At 37.9% G+C, this 24,973-nt stretch overlaps 1 protein-coding gene across 2 annotated transcripts in view; it reads left to right on the forward strand.

The window, feature by feature from the left end:
* The window catches only part of AEBP2 (AE binding protein 2), a 67,092-nt gene that overhangs the window by 12,973 nt on the left and 29,146 nt on the right, over positions 1–24,973 (forward strand). For both annotated transcript variants that reach the window (XM_043881089.1, XM_043881090.1), the window contains exons 2-3: positions 13,000–13,207; positions 20,894–21,001. In XM_043881089.1, the coding sequence (XP_043737024.1) occupies positions 13,000–13,207; positions 20,894–21,001 (316 nt within the window). The remainder of the gene's footprint in view (positions 1–12,999; positions 13,208–20,893; positions 21,002–24,973) is intronic.

Genomic DNA, 24,973 nt, shown 5'->3' on the forward strand with positions numbered 1-24,973 from the left:
TGAATTTTACACTGATGTTGTTAGGTTCATGATCTGGTTCTGTGGGCTACGATCTAAGTTTGGGACACGGTCTATGTGAGAATAGTGTTGCTTTCTATGACTGACCTTGAGTTAATTTTTTTTTGTGTGTGTGTAATAAAGTTTTATTGAAGTATAAAGGAGATAGAGAAAGCTTCTGACATAGGCATCAGAAGGGGGCAAAAGAGTACCCGTTTGCTAGTGTTAGCAATGGAGTTATATACTCTCCAATGAATCCAAAGAATGTCTGGAGGCTGCAAAGACCTCACCAGACCCACTCCCATAATTTACATTTTAAGATAACAGAGTTGGCCAGAAGGTTTAATCCAAAGATTGTCCTCAGGCAAGATACATCCTTGTAAAGACCAGACCTACTCCCATAATTTATGTTTTAAAATAACAGAATTAGCCAGAGGGTTTAATCCAAAGACTGTCCTCAGGCAGGATACATTATTGTTTTATAATCCTAAGGAAGGTAGAGGAAAAAAAGTAAAAGTTTGTCCTTTTTTCCTCCTTGAATATCCCAGACCTCTCTCTCCTTGGGGACCCCTAGACTTCTTAGCAACCTGCCTAGGAAATGACTCTCTCATTCCCCCCTTTTCTTTTAGGAGAATTATGTTGCCTAGGGAAAAGGGGCGTCATTTTCATTCCACAACTGCTTCCGAGCTGACAAGGGGCGTTGTCCCTAAATTGGTGAGGCAACATATTCTCCTAATCCTCATAGTGAGGATGTCTGATCCAGGGGCCCCAAGTAATAGTTGGAGGAGGCTGTGGACTCATAGGAGCTCGGACAACTATTTGTAAATTAAAAGCTTTTAGATGGTTAGAAAACCCCATTATACAGTTACAGATGTAAGGCAAAATAGTTATTAAACCAAGTTAAAATCAAAATGAAAAGTCACATTATGTCCATAGTTACAGTCCATCTTAAGGTTGTTAGATGTCATCAGTTTAAGAAGAGGCTTCACATGCGATTGTTGAAGGTATTTGCAGACTTGGAGAAAGTCCTTTCCTTGAAGTGCAGATGTCCACCATGGGACGCCTTTCACGGATGAAGAGGGGAGTGCTCCGCAGACCCAGCAGTTAGACCGATTGTGGAATGCAGCATAGGAGTGAGCCCAGGACAGGAAGGCATTGTCTTGAGGATCAAACGGCAGACTCGGGATTTCTGGAGTCAGCAGAAGTAGGCTCACATAGATTATCAGGCCCATCTTGTCCTGAAGGATCCCGGACCAGCCCCCAAGATGAAAGGTTGTTGCTGAACGATGAGACGCAGGATTCTTGGCCTCTGGAGGAGATGAATTCAATCCGGGACCAGAGACGAGGCTGGATCGCTCAGAGCTTTTGTGTAATAAAGTTTTATTAAATTATAAAGGAGATAGAGAAAGCTTCTGACATAGGCATCAGAAGGGGGCAAAAGAGTACCCCCTTGAGTTAATTTTTTTATGAAGCTAATTGACTTGTAGAAATCAAATTTAATACATCATCTTGTTAGTAAAACCATCTGTTCAAATGAGGCAAATTACATGTAGATGCTAAATATTTGTGTTTGTATGCACTGGAGATACAAAAGCAAAGAAATAGTTTCCTGTGGGTACACACCAGCTGAAACTGTCACCTTATCTTGATGTGTAATATAGGCAACATTTCAATATTTCTGAAATCAGTAATTGACACATTTTTCCTTCATATAAATGTAACATTGTTTGGCATTAGTGCTTTGGACAAGTCACATAATTTTTGTGTCTCTATCTGCTCAGTCTTTTTGCTCAGCCTCTTTTATCTGTAAGATGAGGCTACTCATACTTGAATATTAGTAAATAGTGATTACCTCATGTGGTTGTTGTAAGCATTACGTGAGTTAATACACATCAGGCATTGTTCCAGTTACTAGGGCTGCATGACAAGCAACTCCAGCATTTAGTGGTTTTAAAACACTATTTTGCTTACAAATCTCCTGTCTGAGCAGAGCTTGACATGATTAGATCATTCCTGCTCTGCTTGGTGTCAGCTTGGAGCAGCATAGAGTCTGGGGACACTAGTCCCCAGAAAGCTCGCTCACAAACCTGTCCCGTGTGTGTGGGGCCTGGACCGAGAAGACTCAAAAGAGCTGGAGCTGGAACAGCTGGGGCTCTGGCGTCTCTAGCCCTGTGTACTTTATTCCTGGGATCTCTTTAGCATCGTGGCTTCAGGAGAGCCAGATTTCTCTACTGGGTAAGTGAGTGTGGTTCAGGGCTCCCACGCTGTGTCCCAAGAGCTAGATTGCCTTTGATGACCCAGCCTAGGACGTTCTGCACTGTCACTTCTACAAGAGTGTTAGGCTTGCTGAGATTCAGAGGAGATAGGCTAGACACCCCACCGCTCAATCCCCCATTTCTTGATGCCATGCTGTAAGAAGAGGATGTGGGAAGGTGTGAGCATGGGGTGGACATCTTTGGAAAAATACAGTCTGACACAAGTGAGCAGAACAACGCAGGGCATGCAGCAAGCAGCGCAGGGCATGTAGTAGTACTTGGTCACTGGTGATAAGGAGCGGGAAGTCATCTAAACGTAGTAGAGCCTTACTTTTGTGAGACACATTTTGATACAGTAAGTTTCATAGTCTCCTTTTTCTTTAGGATAAAGTCATAAAATGTAATAGGCAGGCAGTTCATAGTTTGCTTGAAGTACCTATTACTTTTAACTGGTTCAGTTTTAGCTTTTAATTCTGTCAATTCCTGGAATAAAGAGCAGGGCACAAAATGAGTCTCTTCCAATGAAAGGCAGTGAGGAGTGGTGTTAATAACTGAAGTAAAGATGTGTCATATCTTAAAGTTGTGTAACATCAGGCATACAACTTCATACTTTTCAAAAATACAGGATTGTCATTGATTGACCAGCAACTGGAAGAGTTAGACATCAGTAAGGACTACCATCTCCTCCATATATGCCTTAGTTTGCCTAAAATCGAAAATATGGTCTTTGTTTTAATTAAGTAAATTAATTAAAATCAACTTATTTGAATTAAAAATAAAAGATTATCTTAAATATTTTGTATGTTTTTTTTCCATTTATTTTTATTAGTTGGAGGCTAATTACTTTACAATATTGTAGTGGTTTTTGCCATACATTGACATGAATCAGCCATGGATTTACATGTGTTCCCCATCCCGATCCCCCCTCCCGCCTCCCTCCCCATCCCATTTCTCTGGGTCTTCCCAGTGCACCAGCCCTGAGCACTTGTCTCATGCATCCAGTCTGGGCTGGTGGTCTGTTTCACCCTTGATAATATACTTGTTTCAATGCTATTCTCTCAGAACATCCCACCCTCGCCTTCTCCCACAGAGTCCAAAAGTCTGTTCTGTACATCTGTGTCTCTTTTTCTGTTTTGCATATTGGGTTATTGTTACCATCTTTTTAAATTCCATATATATGCGTTAGTATACTGTATTGGTCTTTATCTTTCTGGCTTACTTCACTCTGTATAATGGTTCATCCATCTCATTAGAACTGATTCAAATGAATTCTTTTTAATGGCTGAGTAATATTCCATTATGTATATGTACCACAGCTTCCTTATCCATTCGTCTGCTGATGGGCATCTAGGTTGCTTCCATGTCCTGGCTATTATAAACAGTGCTGCGATGAACATTGGGGTGCACGTGTCTCTTTCAGTTCTGGTTTCCTCAGTGTGTATGCTCAGGAGTGGGATTGCTGGGTCATATGGCAGTTCTATTTCCATTTTTTTAAGGAATCTCCACACTGTTCTCCATAGTGGCTGTACTAGTTTGCATTCCCACCAACAGTGTAAGAGGGTTCCCTTTTCTCCACACCCTCTCCAGCATTTATTGCTTGTAGACTTTTGGATAGCAGCCATCCTGACTGGCGTGTAATGGTACCTCATTGTGGTTTTGATTTGCATTTCTCTGATAATGAGTGATGTTGAGCATCTTTTCATGTGTTTGTTAGCCATCTGTATGTCTTCTTTGGAGAAATGTCTGTTAAGTCTTTGGCCCATTTGATTGGGTCTTTTATTTTTCTGGAATTGAGCTGCAGGAGCTGCTTGTATATTTTTGAGATTAATCCTTTGTTGGTTGCTTCGTTTGCTATTATTTTCTCCCATTCTGAGGGCTGTCTTTTCACCTTGCTTATAGTTTCCTTTGTTGTGCAAAAGCTTTTAAGTTTAATTAGGTCCCATTTGTTTATTTTTGCTTTTATTTCCAATATTCTGGGAGGTGGGTCATAGAGGATCCTGCTGTGATTTATGTCGGAGAGTGTTTTGCCTATGTTCTCCTCTAGGAGTTTTATAGTTTCTGGTCTTACATTTAGATCTTTAATCCATTTTGAGTTTATTTTTGTGTATGGTGTTAGAAGGTGTTCTAGTTTATTCTTTTACAAGTGGTTGACCAGTTTTCCCAGCACCACTTGTTAAAGAGGTTGTCTTTTTTCCATTTATATACTTGCCTCCTTTGTCGAAGATAAGGTGTCCATAGGTACGTGGATTTATCTCTGGGCTTTCAATTCTGTTCCATTGATCTATATTTCTGTCTTTGTGCCAGTACCACACTGTCTTGATGACTGTGGCTTTGTAGTAGAGTCTGAAGTCAGGCAGGTTGATTCCTCCAGTTCCGTTCTTCTTTCTCAAGATTACTTTGGCTATTCGAGGTTTTTTGTATTTCCATACAAATTGTGAAGTTATTTGTTTTAGTTCTGTGAAAAATTAAATAAATCAATTTATTTGAATTAAAAATAAAATTAAAAATGAATTAAAAATGAAAGATTATCTTAAATATTTTGTACTGTTTTGAATTTTAATTTCTAATACTTTGATTACAGGTATGGGGTAGACAGAGTAATCTTTGTAGTAGTGAGTGGCAGTTTTATTATGGATGAAAGGAGCATCATTTAACGAAATAATAGCTTACCTTGTTGTATGATTAGATAAAGAATTCCCTGTGTGTAGTTACGTTTACCTACAATTTGATAATTACTTAGAAAGCTAATTTCTATCCAAAGTTTATTACCAATAACAAAATTAAACAAAGTTTATAATTTTTGTCCCTGTTTAAGTGTTCCTTAGAGTAATAGAATTTTTGTCTAACTCGTCACTTTCTTCAGTCCATATAGGGAACAATATTTCATTCTTTAAAAATTACATTTATAGAATAAAAGTTAAAATTACAGAATATTTCTTTTGTAATAATTCAGATGCAGTCAGTGAGGTAAAGACATCCTAAAGATTATGTATTTTCACTTATAGAACAAAAATAAAACAACCTTGATCCTTAGAGATTAAGGGGGTTCTTTTGTGGAACTTACATGAGTAACTTCCAAATCTTGAAGAAAGTGGCTGGATGTCTTGATCATTCTGTTTTCCTCCTCCATTTTTTTAAGTTTATGACACTCGACCTGTATATAATAGAGCTCAGTGTTTTTTAACCTTTTAATATTTTAAAAGTTAGTAGTTTGACAGTTTTGAGGTCTGTTGTTACAGATTTTTTTATTTGGAACCCCAATGCATAAGATATATTAAAATGGTGTTCTGTAACTATTTTTTGTAGTTCACAAATTTAACAATTTGTCAAGTCAGTTAAAACAGGAAAGCTTTTTAGATGAGCTTAAATTTCATGTGAGGTTTGTGGGTGATACAAGTTTATGTCAGTTTTTAGCATCCAGTTTTTTTCTTACTCTGTTTTGGCTGCATAGCTGTGAAAATGTGACTTATGGACAAGGGCACTTTGTCTTTAGCCTCCATTTACACTTTAATTCTCCTGGCAGAGAGCTGTGAAAGGGAATTGCCAGTAGGGAAATCTTGTTTGGAAGACGCTATTAGTTAGTGGTTGGTCTTAATAGTCTTTACTTCATATCACAAATACAACAGTGATCAGAATCTTAAATTTAAACAATAAAAAATATTGTTTCATGACAGCTCTTTGGTTTGTTACCAGCCACCTGGCTAGTCCTCTAGCAGAAGAGAGCATTTAGCAAGTTAATTGAGTCTTGGGGAGACATTTAATTGGGTAAAGCATAAAGTGTGTGATTCACAGACCTAACTTTTATCAGAGTGGACAAGTGGAGGCCTAAGTTAGGGTTGGAGAAGCACCAGTGCAGAGCTGCAGCTTTGCTAATCAATGTTATAGGAAATTCTGAAATTCCTATATTTTAGTTTTTTTATAACAAGAATAAAATACATTTGATTTCATGTTATACACTTACATATCGTGTTATACATTTGATATATGTATGAAGTGTGTGTGTGTGTGTATAAAATCATAATGACACCTCATCCTTTTGTAAAGTTACACACTTCAGGAGCCGAGAAAGAGGAGAAAGACTCAGATTTAATAAGGAAAATTCATACCCCAGATGAATTTCCTCACAGATAACAGGAAAGAAAACTGCAGGTAAGACTGCCCCCATCCATGTGACCTCAAACTGAATTTCAGATTCAGCAGTTAACCCTAGAATAAAATCAGGATATTCCAGGTCAGAAACATACTCTTTCCAGTCTATTTCAGAGAGACCTTTAAACTTTGCTTTAAATACAGTCTGGATCAGTGGTTCTGAAACATTTTGCTCTTAAGGACCTTTTTGCTTTCTTAAGTATGGAGAAATACAAATTATATCTCAGTAAAGCTGTTAAAAAAGTTATTGAAGAAACCAAAGAGCTTGTTTATGTCGATTACAGTTACCACTATCACAGGATCAAAAATCAAAACTGAGAACATTAAAAACATTTGTTAATTTTAAAATAAGCCAATTAAAAGTAAGGTTTTTTTTTAAATAAAAGTCTTCTTTCCAGTTAAAAAAAAGAAGAGTGACGTTGTTTTATGCCTAACATCTGGCTGAAAACTATTTCTCATGTCTGCTTCTGCATTCAGCCTGATGCAGTGAAGTGATTTGGTTGAGCCATATGAAGTAAATCTGGCTTCATGCAGATATTTAGTTGGAAAAAGGAGTATTTTAATAGACTTTTTAAGTTAATTGTGTGGCTATTTGATAATTTGCCAGAACTTAACAAGTGACAGTTCGTTTGTTTTTTAAGAGACTATTTGCAGTGTAGAATCTGAAACCATGTCAACGAACTTCTCTTACTCTGTTACTTTAAGACCACTGTCTCATCCTTCTCCATAATGATAAGGTAGCATCCATGTATTACTTCCTCTGCTCCTGTATCTTGTCATTTAGCAAGCTGATCTTCTCAGTATTGACAGCCCTATTGGCAGTGGTCATGTCTACCAAACATATTTTGCTTGGAAGTAGTTTAAGTTATCAAAGAAGAGGCTATTCTTATATATATGTGTGAGTTGGCCCTTGAATTTCCAAAGGAAACCATTTTCATAAAATCCATGTAGTTGTGTTAGAGTCTGATCTGCCAGATAGTTTCTTAACAGGGCCCATGGGAAAAAAAGAAAAAAGGGAATGTTGTTATGTTAAAAATAGCTTTGTAGAAGTGAAGTGAAGTGAAAGTTGCTCAGTCGTGTCCCGACTCTTTGCAGCCCTGAACTGTAGCTCACCAGGCTCCTCTTTCCATGGGGATTCTTCAGGCAAGAATATTGGGGTAGGTTGCCATGCCCTCCTCCAGCTTATCTTCCCAACCCAGGGATTGAACCCAGGTCTCCTGCATTGCAGGCAGATTCTTTACCATCTGAGCCACCAGGGAAGCCCCAAAATGGCTTATGCCTGCCCCTAAATATTGCCTAGGAATCTTGAGTAATGTGTGTGTTTTAACTTAAGGATTTTGCTTGTCATGGTGTATGTGTGCTTGCTTTAGCTTACTATTCTACAGTATGAGGCAGTTCCTTAGTTAGGTCAGTCTCAGTTGGGTAATAATAATGAAAGAGATCTTTTAGAGTCTTGCTACCTAAAATGTTGTAGCAGCATCATTGACAAGTAGGCTCTTGTTAGAAACACAGTGTGTCAGGCCTTACCCCAAACCCGCTGAATCAGAATCTGCAGTTAATAAGATCACAGATGTTCATATACATATTAGTTTGAAAAGCGCTGCTTTAAGTTACTGAAACTATCTGAATAGAGTGGGTGCTTTTTCTGGCTCAGGTTTTCTTCCATATCCCAGGCTGCTTTTGTTCACATCTTATAGAATCAGTAAGTGTTCATTGGGAAGGAGAACTGACTGAAAGAGAGATTTTAATATATGCTTGAACTTAGACATAAGATTAGGTGGAAGTAGAAAGTCAGTCTTTAGTTCTGATCATATTGTTATACTACAGGAAGAAGGACACTGCTCTCTATGAAATCTGTATCTATCCTGTCAAGATTATAAATTACTTCGGATTTGTCTCCTTTGTTCTCCTGAATAAAAACTGTTGTCTTTGTCAGTCTTGAGACTGGAGGGAACCGCTGATTCTGGCGGGAATCTGGGACCAGAAGAGAGCCTGGAGATTTAGGATTGGGCTCTTTCTAGCAGTTGGAGGTGCCAAGCAGGGGTCATGTGGCAGGACTCTACTTTGTCCTGTTGGGCTACGGGAGCCTTTGTGGGGATGCTGCCCAAATGCAGAGTGTCTCTCAATCTTTCAGGGCAGAGGACGTGCCCCTTGCCTCCTGCACCATTGCATTTGCAGCTTGTTGCCAATGGTAGACAGAGTTCATGTGCTTTAATACCTGCAATATGCTCTCCTTTCATGAGGCTCTGTATCCACATGAAGTACTGGTTTTCAAGTGAGTAATACTGCATGTGAACAATATTTAACTGTTGCTTAGTGTTCATGGCTATTTGGACTCAGAAGGCTCTCCTTCTGGGGTGAAGTTCATAAGCAAAACATGTTACGCACCGCGTAGATGGACTCTACTGCTAGTTGGATTCATCGCAAGGGTGTGGGTCTCTTGATCTTGCTCTACTTTGTTCAATTGAAAGAAAATTAACTTGGTTTCGTTTTCAGCTAATTTTTTGGACTTTCAAGTAAAAGCAGTGGAGATACGTGGTTAAAATAGTACAGAAGTGTATTTACAGTTAAAGTCTGTCTTGCTTCTGCCACCCGCCGCAACACAGACAGCACTTTGTGTATCCTTGAAAAGAGGTTTGCCTTTGGGGGGTGGCTGTATCTCTGTGTCTCCCTCCACTTAGGTAGGCAAAGTGGAACTGTACTACCCTGCGCTTTTGTGGCTCTTTTTTTTTTTAACTTGGAGGTTGTACCATAGTAGGCCATGGAGATTTATCTCTTTTCTGAGGTGGTTTATAAATTGAGTGTGATGGATTGCTCATTTAAAACTATTATTTATTTGCCTTTGTAGTTAATCAGTATGGTTTATGAAAGTATGAACTTTACAGGGAAAATGTTTTAAAATATATGAAGTAAGTGGCAAGGAAAATCGGTAACCATTGCTGTTAAGGGCCTCATGAAACTTGGAATTTCTGGGGCTCAAGTAAAAATTTGTATTTCAGTATAAACCATACTTACGGTTTATTCCTGCAGAAACAATATATAAATAAAATTTCATATATTCAAGAGTTGATTCACATTTGAGAGTTTTCTAGAGATTATGGAGTTTTAGAATGAAGTGTTAGAGCTGAAATTTAGAATCTGTAGAGAGACTGGGAGATATTTAGCCAGATGAACTTAAATACGTGAATATCCCTTAAAGAGAAATCTTGTGTCATTTTTCCTGTCTTTTAAAAAATCTTTATTTATTTGGCTGTGCCATGTCTTAGTTGCGGCATTAGGGGATCTAGTTCACACATTGGGAGTGTGGACTCTTAACCACTGGACCACTAGAGAAGTTCCTATTTTTCATATCTGAAGCATCCTAAAAACATTTTTGTTATCTTTGAAAACTGAATGCATTTGATTTTAGACAGTGCTGCTGCTGCTGCTGCTGCTAAGTCGCTTCAGTCATGTCCGACTCTGTGCGGCCCCATAGACAGCCCACCAGGCTCCCCTGTCCCTGGGATTCTCCAGGCAAGAACACTGGAGTGGGTAACCATTTCCTTCTCCAGTGCGTGAAAGTGAAAAGTGAAAGTGAAGTCGCTCAGTTGTGTCTGACTCTTAGTGACCCCATGGACTGTAGCCTACCAGGCTCCTCTGTCCATGGGATTTTCCAGGCAAGAGTACTGGAATGGGGTGGATTTTAGACAGTATATAAGTAAAATTTCAGATGTTCAAGAATTGATTCACATTTGAGAGTTTTCTAGAGATTATGGAGTTTTAGAATGGAGTGTTAGAGCTGAAATTTAGAACCTGTAGGTTGACTGGAAAATAGCCAGAAGGACTTCAAGTCAGTTCAGTTCAGTAGCTCAGTCGTGTCCAACTCTTTGTGACCCCCATGGACTGCAGCACTCCAGGCCTCCCTGTCCATCACCAACTCCCGGAGTTTACTCAGACTCATGTCCATTGAGTCGGTGATGCCATCCAACCATCTCATCCTCTGTTGTCCCCTTCTCCTCCTGTCCCAAGTCTTTCCCAGCATCAGGGTCTTTTCCAGTGAGTCAGCTTTTCGAATCAGGTGGCCAAAGTATTGGAGTTTCAGCTTCAACATCAGTCCTTCCAATGAACACCCAGGACTGATCTCCTTCAGGATGGACTGGTTGGAACTCCTTGCAGTCCAAGGAACTCTCAAGAGTCTTCTCCAGCACCACTGTTCAAAAGCATCAATTCTTCGACACTCAACTTTCTTTATAGTCTAACTCTCACATCCATACATGACTACTGGAAAAACCATAGTCTTGACTAGATGGACCTTTGTTGGCAAAGTAATGTCTCTGCCTTTTAATATTCTGTCTAGGTTGGTCATAACTTTTCTTCCAAGGAGCAGAAGGACTTAAGTATGTGAATATCCTTTAAAGAGAAGTCTGAGACATTATTAAGCTTATTTAAGAAGTTAAAATTCAGTTTAAGTCTTAGGCGTGAACAAATAAGGTTGCAGTGGTTAAAGGTGAATATCCTTAGTTTTAGAAGGGATGTGCTGAAATAATTGTGGTTGAAGTATCATGTTTGCAACCTGTGGATGATTGAGAAAGACAAATCATATATAGCAAACAGGACAGTGTTAATTATTGAGTTCAGATTTAATTATTTTTATTGAGGTATAGTTGATGGTACAATATTATATATTTCAGGTGTGCAACATAGTGATTCATAATTTTTAAAGGTTATGAAGATATCCTCTGCCTGCCTTTTGTTTGTAGAAAAAACTTTATCCAAAGAAAAAGTTTAAGCAGAAATGTGAAAATGCAGAAACAACGGAAAACAGAGAACACCAGATAATGTAGTTTGTATGCATAGTCAAGGACCTTTAGTTCCTTTTCACGGGCTGTAGGTCGTCCCCTGAGCCATATCCTGTGAGCAGTCTTACAGGTACTGAAACCCCCACCAGGTAGAGAAGTTAACTTACGTGGTGACCTGACTGTAGCCCTGACATAAGCTGCCACAGTTCTGACAACTGGCCTCAGGAGATGGAAACAAACGGACCCTGGGACTGAACTGAACTATACTTAAAACAGTCACGATGACTCTGATCAGACCACAGATGACCAATTTGTATGACTGTCAGAGCTGACTGTACTGGTTCTACATGTAACCCCCGCCCTCAGCCTATCAAAGCTCTTGCCCACTGATGGTCATTGGAAGGTGTCGACCTTTTGGACAGGTTCCCTCTCACTCCCGCCCCGCCCCGCCCCACCCCACCCCACCCCCATCCAAAAGAAAGCAAACTTGACTTTCCACCAGCCTGGCCTCTTTAACGATTGCTTTTGAGCAGCAAGCAGAGCAACTGGGCCCCACTTTTGATTACAGTTATATTCCGTTTATTAGTTATAAAATATTCCCTGTGTTGTATAGTATACGCTTGTTTCTCCTAGCCTGTTTGTTTTATACACAGTAGCTTGTATCTTTTAATCCCTCCCCCTTGTCTTTACTTCCCCACTACCTGCTCCCTACTGGTAACCATGAGTTTATAGTCTGTATCTGAGTTCAGGTTTAGATATACTTTTTTGTGTTTTTGAAATTTTCTATAATAAAAACTTAGTGGAATGGGGAAGCATGCCCCTTAAAACTTAATGTGAATTGTATAATTTACTTGTACTTAAGTACAAGCAGTTATAGCTTTTAATAGGTTTTAAAGTCTGAAGCATTCTTACTGTTGGTCCTTCTGTGATTGATGCTACTTCCATATAATTTCTCTATTGAGACGATATGAAGAAAGGAAATAAAGTGAATTGCTTGTAAGATGAAGGCAAAATGTGTTAAAATTTTTATGACGTGAATTTTTTAACATTAAAAATTACTTTTATTAATGACTTATTACTAATATTTTTTAGTAAATAAAAAGATTACCAATACATAATACTTTGTTTATTAAATAAAAAGTATAAAAGGGTTTGAGGTGCATAGGACTTTGAAAAAAATTGAGAGCCAGCAAAGTGCTTTTTGGACTTTGGTAAAATCAGAGGAACTTTTCTTGCACTTAGTTCTCTCTCTCGCTTTTTTATTAAGAGGGAAAATACAGCAAAATTTCCCAACTGCTTTGAGATGGAAAGAGGTAGGATGTGATAGCAGTTGTGTTCTCAGATTAGTGAATGGAAGAAAAGATCAATAAGTGATTTGCAACACTGTAAAGATAATCTTTTGATTCTAAATTATTTGCAGCTGGAAACTTTATTATTTTATCATGTTTCTTAGAACTCTAGAAGGGGTGGAATGTGGTGAGCTGTGTGTGTGTTTGTGTGTGGTTTGGTTTGTTTTCTGTGGGGTATGGTGTGGGGACTTTATGTCTGCCAAAAGTTGCTTAAATTATTCCATGGCTGGTTTGAAGTACTAGTTTTTCTTTGCCTTGATTTGCAATTTATTGCAAATAACATTTATTTGAAATTTAGTTTTAGAGAATAATTATTTGAAACTAATTTTAAAGCATGTTGTTTTCTGGTGGAAAATATGGTTCATATGCTTTATGGGGCAGAATGTCAAGTGGTAATCTTAATTATTTATAAGATCATATTCGTGTTAGTGAACTTCTAGGAATAACACAGCCTTTTTTCTTCTTTTGTAGCATAAGCAGTACTATAATGGATGTAGACAGCACAATTTCCAGTGGGCGTTCAACTCCAGCAATGATGAATGGACAAGGAAGCACTACTTCTTCAAGCAAAAATATTGCCTATAATTGTTGTTGGGACCAGTGCCAGGCTTGCTTCACCTCTAGTCCAGATCTGGCAGATCACATCCGTTCCATACATGTAGATGGTCAGCGAGGAGGGGTTGGTTTTGTCATTTCTTTTTTTCACTCCCTGTTTTCATTAGTTTTATTAATTTGTATTTGCTAGTTAGGCTTTTTTTTTTTTTTTTTTTTAAGTAATTTTGAAGAATTTTTATTTTTCAAATGTTTTATTTTTTCAAATGTTTTTTCCCTTTTATTTACTTTCTACATATTTGATTGAATCAAATAGAACATATTATGCGATGGATTTTAATTTGCTCTTAGGTGTGTTACTTTGAAGAAATTAGACTTTTTAAAATATGGTGGGATTATTGTAAATGAATACTGTGTGTTTCAAGGTTCTGATGTTTCGAGTTGAAGACTTTTAGGAATTGGCACTCTTAGGGATTTCTGTTGTTAGAGTGGTCTTAAATTGTCCCTGATGCTGAAATTAACTGGAGAAACTATTGGTATCAGGATTAGTATATACAGTCCTGTTAAATGGCTATCTGTACTCATTATTTGTGATTATTGATCATCTTTCCCGGGTCTTGTCAGAGCTCACATGGTATTGATCTGTAAACTTTTAGGAATCCACTTAATTGTGTCAGTTCATATAATTTTTATTGAATAGTAAGTAAAGAGCTAAAGCAAATTAGGTGAGTCACAGCATAATGGACCAAAATATTTGTAAAATTGATAGCATAATACATACTTTTCAACTTTATCTAGATTTTTGTCTTGAATAGTTAACTATTCTTAGTATGTTTTCTAGAAATTAATGTCACATTTTTAAGTACAGATAATTTATTAGGCCACACACTGCCTATCAGTGTGGTATCACTATTGAGATACACTGATACTAAGATGATTAAAATCTTAAGTAAGTGGGTAACTGTTTCCAAGGTAGTATTAATATTTAGATTGTATTACTGATCTTTTTTTAAAAAGTGTGCAGCCATAATAGGGACTCCTAACATTTTTACCAATGGTATTGCATTTGAAATTTCTTTTAAAAAATATTTACTGTTATCACAATACGTTATAATGTTTCAGCAGTCTTTCAGTTACTTAAACTTCTATAAGTGAACATTTGTCTCATTATTAGATTTAATACATATGGGGTCTGTGTAGATATCAGAGGGTGTATTAACACATTATTGACTGGGGGATTTTTGCAGAAACTATCGTGTATGGTTGGCAATGGGTTATTATGTAAGTGAATATTGAAACATTCTGGTCAATAACATTCGGGTAACAAAAGACATCTCTGGTCAATAAGTTGCTAATGAACTGTGCCCATTATATGGTATTTTCACTGCATAACCCACTCAGTGGTTAAGCTGCTTTGGTAACAGTCTTTATTTCCCCCTTGTGTATATCCCTTGCTTTCTTGGTCATTACAGAGTTGCCTTTTGTGAACCAGTGATTGGAGTCACTTGTTATGTACCACCAAGGCAGTCTTGTGAACCATGGCATGATGCTTTATAGTCACTTGACTTGGCAACTACATGCAGGATCCCAGGCTCTGCAGGCATGATCTCTTAGTAGTAATAGGAGACTTTCACATTTCTAAGTCTTGATCCTGCAAGTTGAGTTGGCACACAGCCTTTATGAGAATGTTTTCAGCCTTTGACAGATTTGTAGAAAAAATGGAGTTACGGACTAAATGTGTAATGTAATCACTGCACCTGCATGTGTCTTACTGATATTACAGAGCCAGGCGTGAAGTTTTGGTATTTCTACCTTAAACTTGTTGAAACGGAAACCCCCCCCATGTCATTTCTTGAATGCTTATTCATAAAATTACTTTATTACAAATAATAAGATTCTCTGGCTAATTTTAAGAGTAATTCTATTTTGACTTAAGAAAGGAGTTCTGATCTTTGAAGGACATTAGTTGCTAAACTACAGACTTAAAGGCTCAGCTAAATGAAGAAAATACATTTCATTACATCCCCATTATTTCTGCATAGCAGTCTTTGATGTATAGACTTAAGCTTTCAGAGTGAAAGTTTGGATGAGAATTTGAAAACTTGATGAGTTGTGTGCTCAGTCGCTTCAGTCGTGTCCGACTCTCTGCAGCCCCACGGGGTGTAGCCAGGCTCCTCTGTCCATGGGGTTCTCCAGGCAAGGCTACTGGAGTGGGTTGCCATGCCCTCTAGGGGATCTTCCTGACCCGGGGATTGAACCTACATCTCTGTCTCCTGCTTTGCAAGCAGATTCTTGACCACTGAGCCACCAGAGAAGCCCAAAACTTGATTACTACTAGATAATTTAGGAAATCTCAATCTGGTTTGTGCTTTAAAATAGAGTAGTTATGTTACGGCCATACCACCCTGAACACGCCTGATTTCAACTACAATTGAGTAGTTGTTGGTTTTTTTTAAATGACCTCTTTGAAGGGAAATTAAAAAAAAATCATTTTCATTATTTTTAAGTGTGCACTTCAGTGGCATTATTAAGTACAGTCACATTGCTCTGCAATGACTCTATCCCTCTCCATAACTCTTTCATCGTCCCAAACTGAAATCTGTACATATTAAATAATACCCCCCAATCCTCCCTTCTGCTAACCCCTAGTAACCATGGTCCTACTTTGTGTCTTTAAATTTGACTATTCTTGCTATCTCCTGTATAGTGGAAAACAGCTGATTTTGATGACATTTTAAAAGAGTTCTTAATTCTCTTCTTTCTACCCCAAATGTGAAACTGTCACAGTGGAACAGAAACAAATGAGGAAAATTATTGGCAGCTCTAGAGGATTTTATGTTTCTAATTACTGCAAGATGACAGTTCTTCTGGAGCAGTAAGTTAGTAAGGTCTACATCCTGTATTAATTCCTGTTCTTTTTCTCATCCAACTCTGCTGTTCACCCTGGGAAAACTAAAACAGCTTAGTAACTTCTTTACCTGCCTTAAGCTGTTTATGTTGCCATGTCATGTGGACTTTAATTGTATTTGGAGGCTGAAGGCAAGTGGAATTTTAAGGTTTCCTGACCTTTTCAAAGTGGGTGGATACTTAATCCTATAGTAAAAGTTAAACTTATCATTTAAGCACCTTTTTTTTTGAATATACCTTTTTTAAAAAGTCAGAAAAGTACTTTCTTCTCTAAAAAATAAAGACAAGCAAGAAAAACTTAATCTTTTTTGTTCAGTAAAACCGAATTGTGTTCTTGGGTTCATACTTCCATGCATGACTGGATTTTAGAAACTAGACCGAGCTATTTTGCTAGTCAAATTTGGAAGACCTGTGTCCTCTTATTACACATGTAAGTCTTGGTAGGACAGGAACTTCATCTTGTAGGATTTCAGTGGTTCAGTAAGATCCGTTAGTGTACTGTTTTTGTTTTTTTCCCTTGTCTTAACTATTTCTCACTTTAAAAACAGTTGCCAGAAAGAAATCTGTTTATCAGGGGTGCTCTTACACGTGTTATTTTTATTGAGTTTACTTTTGTATATGTTCTTTGGTGTGCTTGAGGCAAGAGGGCCAGAGGGATATTTTGGGGGAGGTGATGACAGGGTATTACTCTTTGGAGAGTTGAATGAGTTACCTTGATGTTAACATAAAATTAGGCTTGTAGACTCTCATGGTTACATTGAATGCTGCTAGGAAATGGGGTCAATCTTAGGAGGTCAGTTTGAGTTTTGATTGCCAGTCTGATATTACTAGATTCTGAACACAACATGAAATTGGGCATATCTTTTGCAATAAATGAGAGATGTTTTTCCCTTGTATTGTGAGAGCTTACTGAATAGTTGTCCTCTGTTTATTAAATATCTTTTAACAGAGGAAATTGAAAATGTTAACACATTTAATGTGGCTAAAAATTACAGAATACAAAATTATAGCCTTCATCTTGAAAGAGTAGACTGATTAGAGACAAAATAATTAGATGTAAAAAACATTTACTTCTCTTTTATATGTTCACATTTTGTGAGAAACTGAGCTAATTTTTTTCTAAGAGCTTAAAGGAACCCTGAGATCATCCATTCAACCCCTTCCTGACTTTATTTTAGATTGTCTATCTCTTATTTAATATAAAATCTTTTTGTGTCATTTTACTACAGAAGGAATCTAATTATTTAGTAAAAGTAGGCTTTTTTTCACTCCCTTTGAGGATGTAAATTATATTGCTTACTGGCTCTATTTAGAGTATTAGGCTGATTTTACTTTACCAGTAGTAACAGAATTTTCCTTATACGTGCTTATTAGACTTTGTTAGGTTGTGTTCTATTATTTTGCAGTGAGTCTTAAAATTTACTTAATTTTTTGATGGATTCATTTATGCACTTCATGTATGATATGTTGGTAACCAGGTGTAAGTGCATTTATCTTTACTGTCACACAGTCCATCATAGGTGTAAAGCTTGTGGTGGTATTATGGTTTAGTCTCTCAGTTGTGTCTGACTCTTTTGTGACCCCATAGACTGTAGCCCGCCAGGCTCCTCTGTCCGTGGCATTTCCCAGGCAAGAATACTGGAGTGGGTTGCCATTTGCTTCTGCAGGGGATCATCCTGACCCCAGGGATTGAACTCAGGTCTCCTGCATTGCAGGAGATTCTTTACCATCTTAGCTACCAGGGAAGCCCATGCATACATTCAGATAAATACGCTAGTTCAGGAAAATTGACCAAAGTAAGGAGACTAGGACTATCCTTGGTTTGTACAAACTTCTTCATTTTAGGCCTTTTGGAGGAGACCCCTGATGGTAAAGCTGACCTGTTCTGACAGTAATGAGCAAGGTTTTCTAGAGGCGTTCTTAGCAGAAAGCCTGGACCTCCCTCTAACACTGAAATTTTAGACCTCTACATCTTACAAGTGAGGTCATTATAAATCTGAAGTTGGTAGTAGAAAAATATTCTTTGAATGGCCGTGTGCTGTTTTTTTCCTAGGACAGTCTGGCAGAAGAAGATTTGCAGCAGTTATTTTGAGAAGGGACCTCCAGTGTCTAATATAAACCCAAGTTTTCTGTTAACTAGTCCTGAGAGAAAATATTATCTTGCATTTTTGTTGTGTTCTGGACTTACAACAAGTGTGTACTCATAGCATCTATTTGGTGACAAATAGAGACTTAAATTAGTGGTTCTTTGAAGATTGTGTAGCTGCAAAATATGAAAGGGCTGGATAGATTTTAGGTTGTTTACTTTTGTTCTGTTTGTTATCTCTAATACAGCCTGTTTTAACTAAGCCAGTTTATCATGAAAGACTGGACTATGCACCTCAGTGTTCTAATTAACATAGTTAGATCTTAATTCATTTTAAGATAGTTTAGAGGAACCATGTCAGATTTTGTTCTTGAATAATTCCATTCATATTGAACTCCTGTAATGTTTGGTTTTCAGTGTTAGTTTTTACAATGAGAAAGTTTCTAAAAATGGAGTATAAAAATGTTTTTCATATGTTATTTATACAGAAAGTCTCAGGTCAAATACCCCTTTGTCAGATTTTGGACTGGACTTAAGGAAATTGAGCTTTTTAAAGATTTGTGGTTTTTGGGAATACTTGATAATGGATTTTTAGTGCCCATTTTGTGTATCAAGATTATCCTTATGCAAGTTTACTTCTCCCCTCAGAGTAGTTTTCAGGTATTAATATTCTACCCGAATGTAGCTAAACATAGTTTGCTTTGATCTCTTTACACCTATCTCATTTCCTATAAAATTCACTAGGTTGAAGGTTACGGTTTTTCTTTGAACCTGAAGGTGTTGCTGCCCTAATAGTGTTACTAGACATTATTCGATCTAGAAGGAGAGACCATACCTGTTCACACTTGAGGCTATTATCTGATGGAATCACATAGCCTGTAATTGCCTCCTATTAGTGTTTGTTCTGGAGAAGGCAACGGCACCCGACTCCAGTGCTCTGCCTGGAAAATCCCGTGGACGGAGGAGCCTGGTAGGCTGTGGTCCATGGGGTCGCTAAGAGTCAGACAGGCCTGAGCGACTTCACTGTCACTTTTCACTTTCATGCATTGGAGAAGGAAATGGCTACCCACTCCAGTGTTCTTGCCTAGAGAATCCCAGGAATGGGGGAGCATGGTGGGCTGCCGTCCAAGGGGTCGCATAGAGTCAGACATGACTGAAGTGACTTAGCAGCAGCAGTGTTTGTTCAGAGGAAAAAGAATTAGAAATCAGGCATGGTTGTTTCTCCCAGCTGTAGCTGTTGGGTAGGGACAGAAAGTGAGTATTTGTCTTGTTGTTTCTTTGAAAGTAACTCAGCACAGGTGTTTCTTAAGAGTTATAACAATTCTTTTCTGTTAAAATTTTTTTTGCATAACTGAGATTAATTTTGTTCCCAAATACTTGCTTTAGGACATACCTGTTTATGTATGACTTGTGAAAGCATTTTAAACCAGTCTGTTTATTACTTGGATTGAAAATTTAAGACTGAGTCTTCGTAGTCTTGAGTTAGGAAATTGATAGGATTGATAGCCACATATGATTATTAAACACTGAATTAGTCTTGACAGCATATTGGTGTGCCTTTAAAGACTTGTCTACATTCATTAAAAAGTGGCTTTTAATTTTGGGAACTTGAGGAATCATTTTATAAGCATGTACTAGGGTCAGGATTTTTTTTCTTTTTTTTTTTTTTTAAGGAATTTTAAATACCAAGGAGGCAATGTTGTGACATCATATCTGCGTTAAGAAACTAGCAAATGCTTTAAGCACATCAACAGCAATAACAGTGTTGTCTCGTTGTGAAATGGTTTTGAGTAAAAATTGATCTCAGTTATTTTAGACTGTTTTTTTAGACTTCTAAAAATTTTCTTTTAAACTTACTGTTTAGTGATTGTTTCCTCAGTCCTGTGTTGTATCTTTGTTTTGTTCTATATGCAGTACGTTACAATCTTCAAAGTGTGGCTCTGTTTATAATTGTTGTAACCTTAGAAAAGAACAGAGCCTATAAATGGTTCTTTGAATGTAATGGTTATTGCAGGTTCATACTTCTTTTACTGATGATGGGGAGCAGTTTTCAGTGTTCAGTTTGATAAAAATAGAATCAGTCAAAAAAAATTGGTATCTCAGTGGTAGGAAGATGGTAAAAATCATGTTGGTTGTTAACCCAGTCATACTCAGTTGCCCGAACCCAAGAATGTGGGTATATTATTACAGAATAACTGCTGTCCTAGCTTTTGCAACTGTATTAATTTTAGCATCTGTATTACATTTTGCTTCGTAATCAAGACAATTGGAAATCATTTTAAATAAAACAATGTAAATATAATATAAACATATTGGTATGCATATGAGAATAGGAAATCAACAGCAGCAAAATTATAATTGGAAAATTTGTTCACTCATTTTTTGAAGGTGAAACTATCAGTATCTACCAGTTGACTGTTTTGATTTATTGCTATTGTTTCTTTATACCTTTATATATTCCTAATATTTACAGTTAGTACATGCTTGTTTCTTCATTAATACATAATGTAAATTATGGTCCATCGTTCTAATTCTTAGCACTATATTGTTAATATTTTGTATATTTCCTTCTGAATGGCTCATTGGGATTGGTATATCAGTTCCTTATTGAGGGAGTGGACAGCAGCCTTAAAGGGGAACGGTTAAAACTGCCTCATGTGGGAGGTTCAGAAAGTACCTACAGTAAGCGTTTTGATTGACTGGTACATTCAATGTCTCTTTGTTGATTGAAGACTTGCAGCATGTTTACTTGAATTTACAGGGAATAGAAGTCCCTGTTGAAAAAGGTGATGAAAATAATTATGGCTCTTCTGTTAACAGGTGTTTGTTTGCTTATGGAAAGGCTGTAAAGTATATAACACTCCATCAACCAGCCAGAGTTGGTTACAGAGGCACATGCTGACACACAGCGGAGACAAACCTTTTAAGGTAAGTAAGTGTATATGAGTTTTTTTCTTAACTTCAAGCTGACATGTTTCTTAATAGGCATACTTTCGTGCTCCTAAAAATTTTTTCAAAGAACCATTTGTTTTAATATTCCTGTAGATGTATGCGATTTTATAAAGTAGATGAAGGTAAAGATAATTTAATCTGACTTTTATAATTTGAAGACCAGAAAAACGTCAGTGTGAAGGTAGGGTCTTGAAAACAGCTAGTGGGCGGAGTAGCACCTTGAATGGGTGTCTGAAATTGCTGGGCTGTCCTTAGTGCCTTGTGTCTGATTGTGTTCTCTCAGTGTCATGGGTTTCAGCCTTTTAATTAGCGAACAGTTCTGATTATTACATGGAAAAATTTTGAAATTGTGGAGCATTAAAGGATTTGATTTCTTTCTCTCACTTTGAGATCGTGTTACTAAGCTTAGTCATAAATTACTGTGTCAAATAAATGTATTTGGGGAATTCTGAGCAATGTCATGTAAAAACCGTTTTTCGTTTTATCCTCATAAAAAGTTAAAATATTTTGCTTTCTAACTATGGAAAGCATATACCATAGAGCTGAAAAGTTAGTCTTTAAAGAAGTTTGGTAGTTGTTAAACACAGTGTCTACTGGTATATATTAATAAACACTGCTGTGCCAGAAACTCACTTTTTGGGTTTCATTAGAGAAGGAGGTAATTCATGTGCAGGTGTTTTTTAATTACTTAATTTTATTGGAAAAGACAATCATTAACAATTTTAAGAAATTTTAAAGAAAAAAATTTATATTCAGAAATCTTTCTACCTTTCTTATTTCTTATTTTCTCTCCCCCAAATGTATAACTGTTGTTCTTAATTACTGGTGAATTCTTTATGGAACTACAAGTAGATTCATATGTAGTGTTGTTATCCTTCTGCTTATATAGCATCTAATAAACCATATATTCTCTGTATCTTATTTTTTATATAAACTTTATATTTTAGAGCTAGAGCAGTTTTAGTTTTACAGAATCATTACAAAGATGAGAGTTCCTTTATGTCCTATACCAAGTTTCTCCCATTATCAAGAATTCTGTTGTGTGTGTGTGTACCTCGCTTGTGTAACATGCTTTGTAGTAGAGATCTTTTCATATCTGTTCATAAAGAACATTCTCTTTTTAACAGCTTCATAGTATTCCATCGTGTGGCTGTGGCAGTTCATTTAACCAAACTTGTATAGCTGCTTGGGTTGATTTCAGTCCTGTGTTGTTGCAAGTAGTGCTGCAGTGGCGGATCTTTGAACATATATCATTTTGTACATGTGTAATTATAAATGTAGGAGAAGTTCCCAAAATGATGAGAGTGGCTGGATCAAAAGCTATATAACCATTAGTAATTTTAATAAATACTGCCAAACTGCCTTGCGAGGGGCTGTGCCTTTATCAGCTATGTTAGAGTGTCTGCCTTCTTCACAGCTTTGATAAGAGGGTTTTGCCAAACTTATATTTTTGCCAATCTAATAGATGAGAAATTGCATCCTGATGTAGTGGTTGTCCCATCAACTATGCTGCACCCCCCCCCCCCCCGCCCCCCCCTTAAGATTTATTTTGATCTTCCCTGGTGGCTCAGTTGGTAAAGAATCCATCTGCAATGCAGGAGACCTGGGTTTGATCCCTGGGTTGGGAAGATCCCCTGGAGGAGGGCGTGGCAACACACTCCAGGGGTCTTGCCTGGAGAATCCCCAAGGACAGAGGAGCCTGGCGGGCTGCAGTCCATGAGGTGGCAAAGAGTCAGCCTCGACTCAGTGACTAAGCATAACACAGCACAGCACAAGATTGATTTATCTTTTTTTGACTGCTCTGGGTCTTCTTGCTGTGCAGGGGCTTTTTCTCCTTGCGGGGAAGGTGCGGGGGCGGGGCTACACATTGTTGCGGTGTTTGAGCTTCTCATGTGGCTTCTCTCTTGGAGCTGGGGCTCTAGAGCACAGGCTTAGTTGTTCCACCGCTTGTGGGATCTTCCCGGCCCGGGAATAGAACCTTTGTCCCCTGCAATTGGCAGGCGGATTCTTAGTCACTAGACCACCAGGGAAGTTCCCAGCTTGTGGGATCTTAAGTTCCCTGACCAAAGATTGAACCTCCCCGCCGCCGCCAAGTAAAAGCGCCAAGTTCTAACCACTGCACTGCCAGGGAATTAATTCCCTCCCTTGATGTAGTTTTAATTTGATTTTCCTTTATTATCAGTGAAGTAGGCCATCTTTTCATATGTTTGACCATTTGAATTTCTTTTTCTTTATTCTCTTAAAAATAGTCTTTTTGAGCTTTCTGTTGGCATGTGTGTCCTGTAACATTGACCTCCTAGTCTTCCCTCTTCTCATATTGCAGGTTCTGGCCCTCATGTGACCTGGGACAGTTTTTTTAACTTCCTGTCTAACTTGTAGCTGGTAATAGTGGTTACCTCATAGAACTGTACAGTATGTAGTAAATGTAAGAGCTTACTGTTAAAGTAAGAGAATCATTTACTTTCCCACTGTGTTCCTTTCCATATATTTTTCTTAAGGCAGCCATTCTTTTGCTGGTTGGGTATGATGTTCAAGTTAATTTCACAGTCCATAGAAATGGATTTCCCCCCACCACATCTCTTTTTAAGAAGCTGTATAAGAGTCTCATTGAAGAGGGGGAAAGAAACTGTCTTTTTAAAGGGTGTGATTTAGTGAGGCATTGTTCTGTAAATCGTAGGAATCATTTGAATCAAAAAAAGCATTTATTTATGTTTGCATTACATAGCATTGTGCTAGGCATTTGGAAAGCAGGGTGAATAAGAATGGAAACCTCTGTCCTTTAGAGAACTTGTTTTCTTTAGGTTTTTACAGATCTAAGTAGGTTTTAGTAATAAAATGTCTTCAGTTCAGCACAGTCGCTCAGTCGTGTCCGACTCTCTGCGACCCCATGGACTGCAGCACGCCAGGCCTCCCTGTCCATCACCGACTCGCGCAGCTTGCTCAAGCTCATGTCCATCGAGTCCGTGATGCCATCCAACCACATCATCCTCTGCCTTCCCCTTCTGCCTTCAGTCTTTCCCAGCGTCAAGAGTCTTTTCCAATGAATCAGTTCTTCACACCAGGTGGCCAGAGTATTGGAGTTTGAGCTTCAGCATCAGTCCTTCCAATGAATATTCCGGACTGATTTCTTTTAGGATTGATTGGTCGGATCTTCTTGCAGTTCAGGGGACTCTCAAGAGTCTTCTCCAACACCACAGTTCAAAAGCATCAACTCTTCAGCACTCGACTTTCTTTATAGTCCAACTCTCACATCCATACATGAGTACTGGAAAAACCATAGCTTTGAGTAGACAGACCTTTGTTGGCAAAGTAATGTCTCTGCTTTTTAATGTGCTGTCTAGGTTTGTCATAGCTTTTCTTGCAAGGAGCAAGTGTCTTTTAATTTCGAGGCTGCTGTCAACCACCTGTAGAGATTTTGGAGCCCAAGAACATAAAAAGACAAAATCATTGATTTGCTGTCATTCAGTTGCTAAGTCGTCTCTGACTCTGCAGCCCCGTGACTGCAGCATGCCAGGCTCCTGTGTCCTCCACTGTCTGATAAAATGCTAAGTGCCAGTAAATGTACGTCAAAAGTTCCCTGGAAACATGGGTTAGTGACCAATTAATGGGACTGGGAAAGAGTAGTAGAGGTTGAGTGGGAGTTGACTACGGAGAGGGGATCATGTGATGATTGTTGAGAATCATCCTATCTCTTTGGAGACAACTCCAAACTCCCTTTGGAAAATATTTTTTTAGTTGTAACATACCACTATGTACATTAAAGTGTTTAAAGTCCACTTAAGTGTTTCATACGTTTGTATGTACCTGTGTAACTACCATTCTGATGAGGAATGTTTTCAGTAAAACAAAGCTTCTTAATGCCCCCCTCTATCCTCTACTCCTTCCCCTAGACCAGATTATGATTTCTATCATCTTGACTTAGTTGTATGAGCTTTTGTGTCTGGCTGT

Source organism: Cervus elaphus, chromosome 22, assembly GCF_910594005.1.
Source record: "Cervus elaphus chromosome 22, mCerEla1.1, whole genome shotgun sequence".
Taxonomy (NCBI): domain Eukaryota; kingdom Metazoa; phylum Chordata; class Mammalia; order Artiodactyla; family Cervidae; genus Cervus; species Cervus elaphus.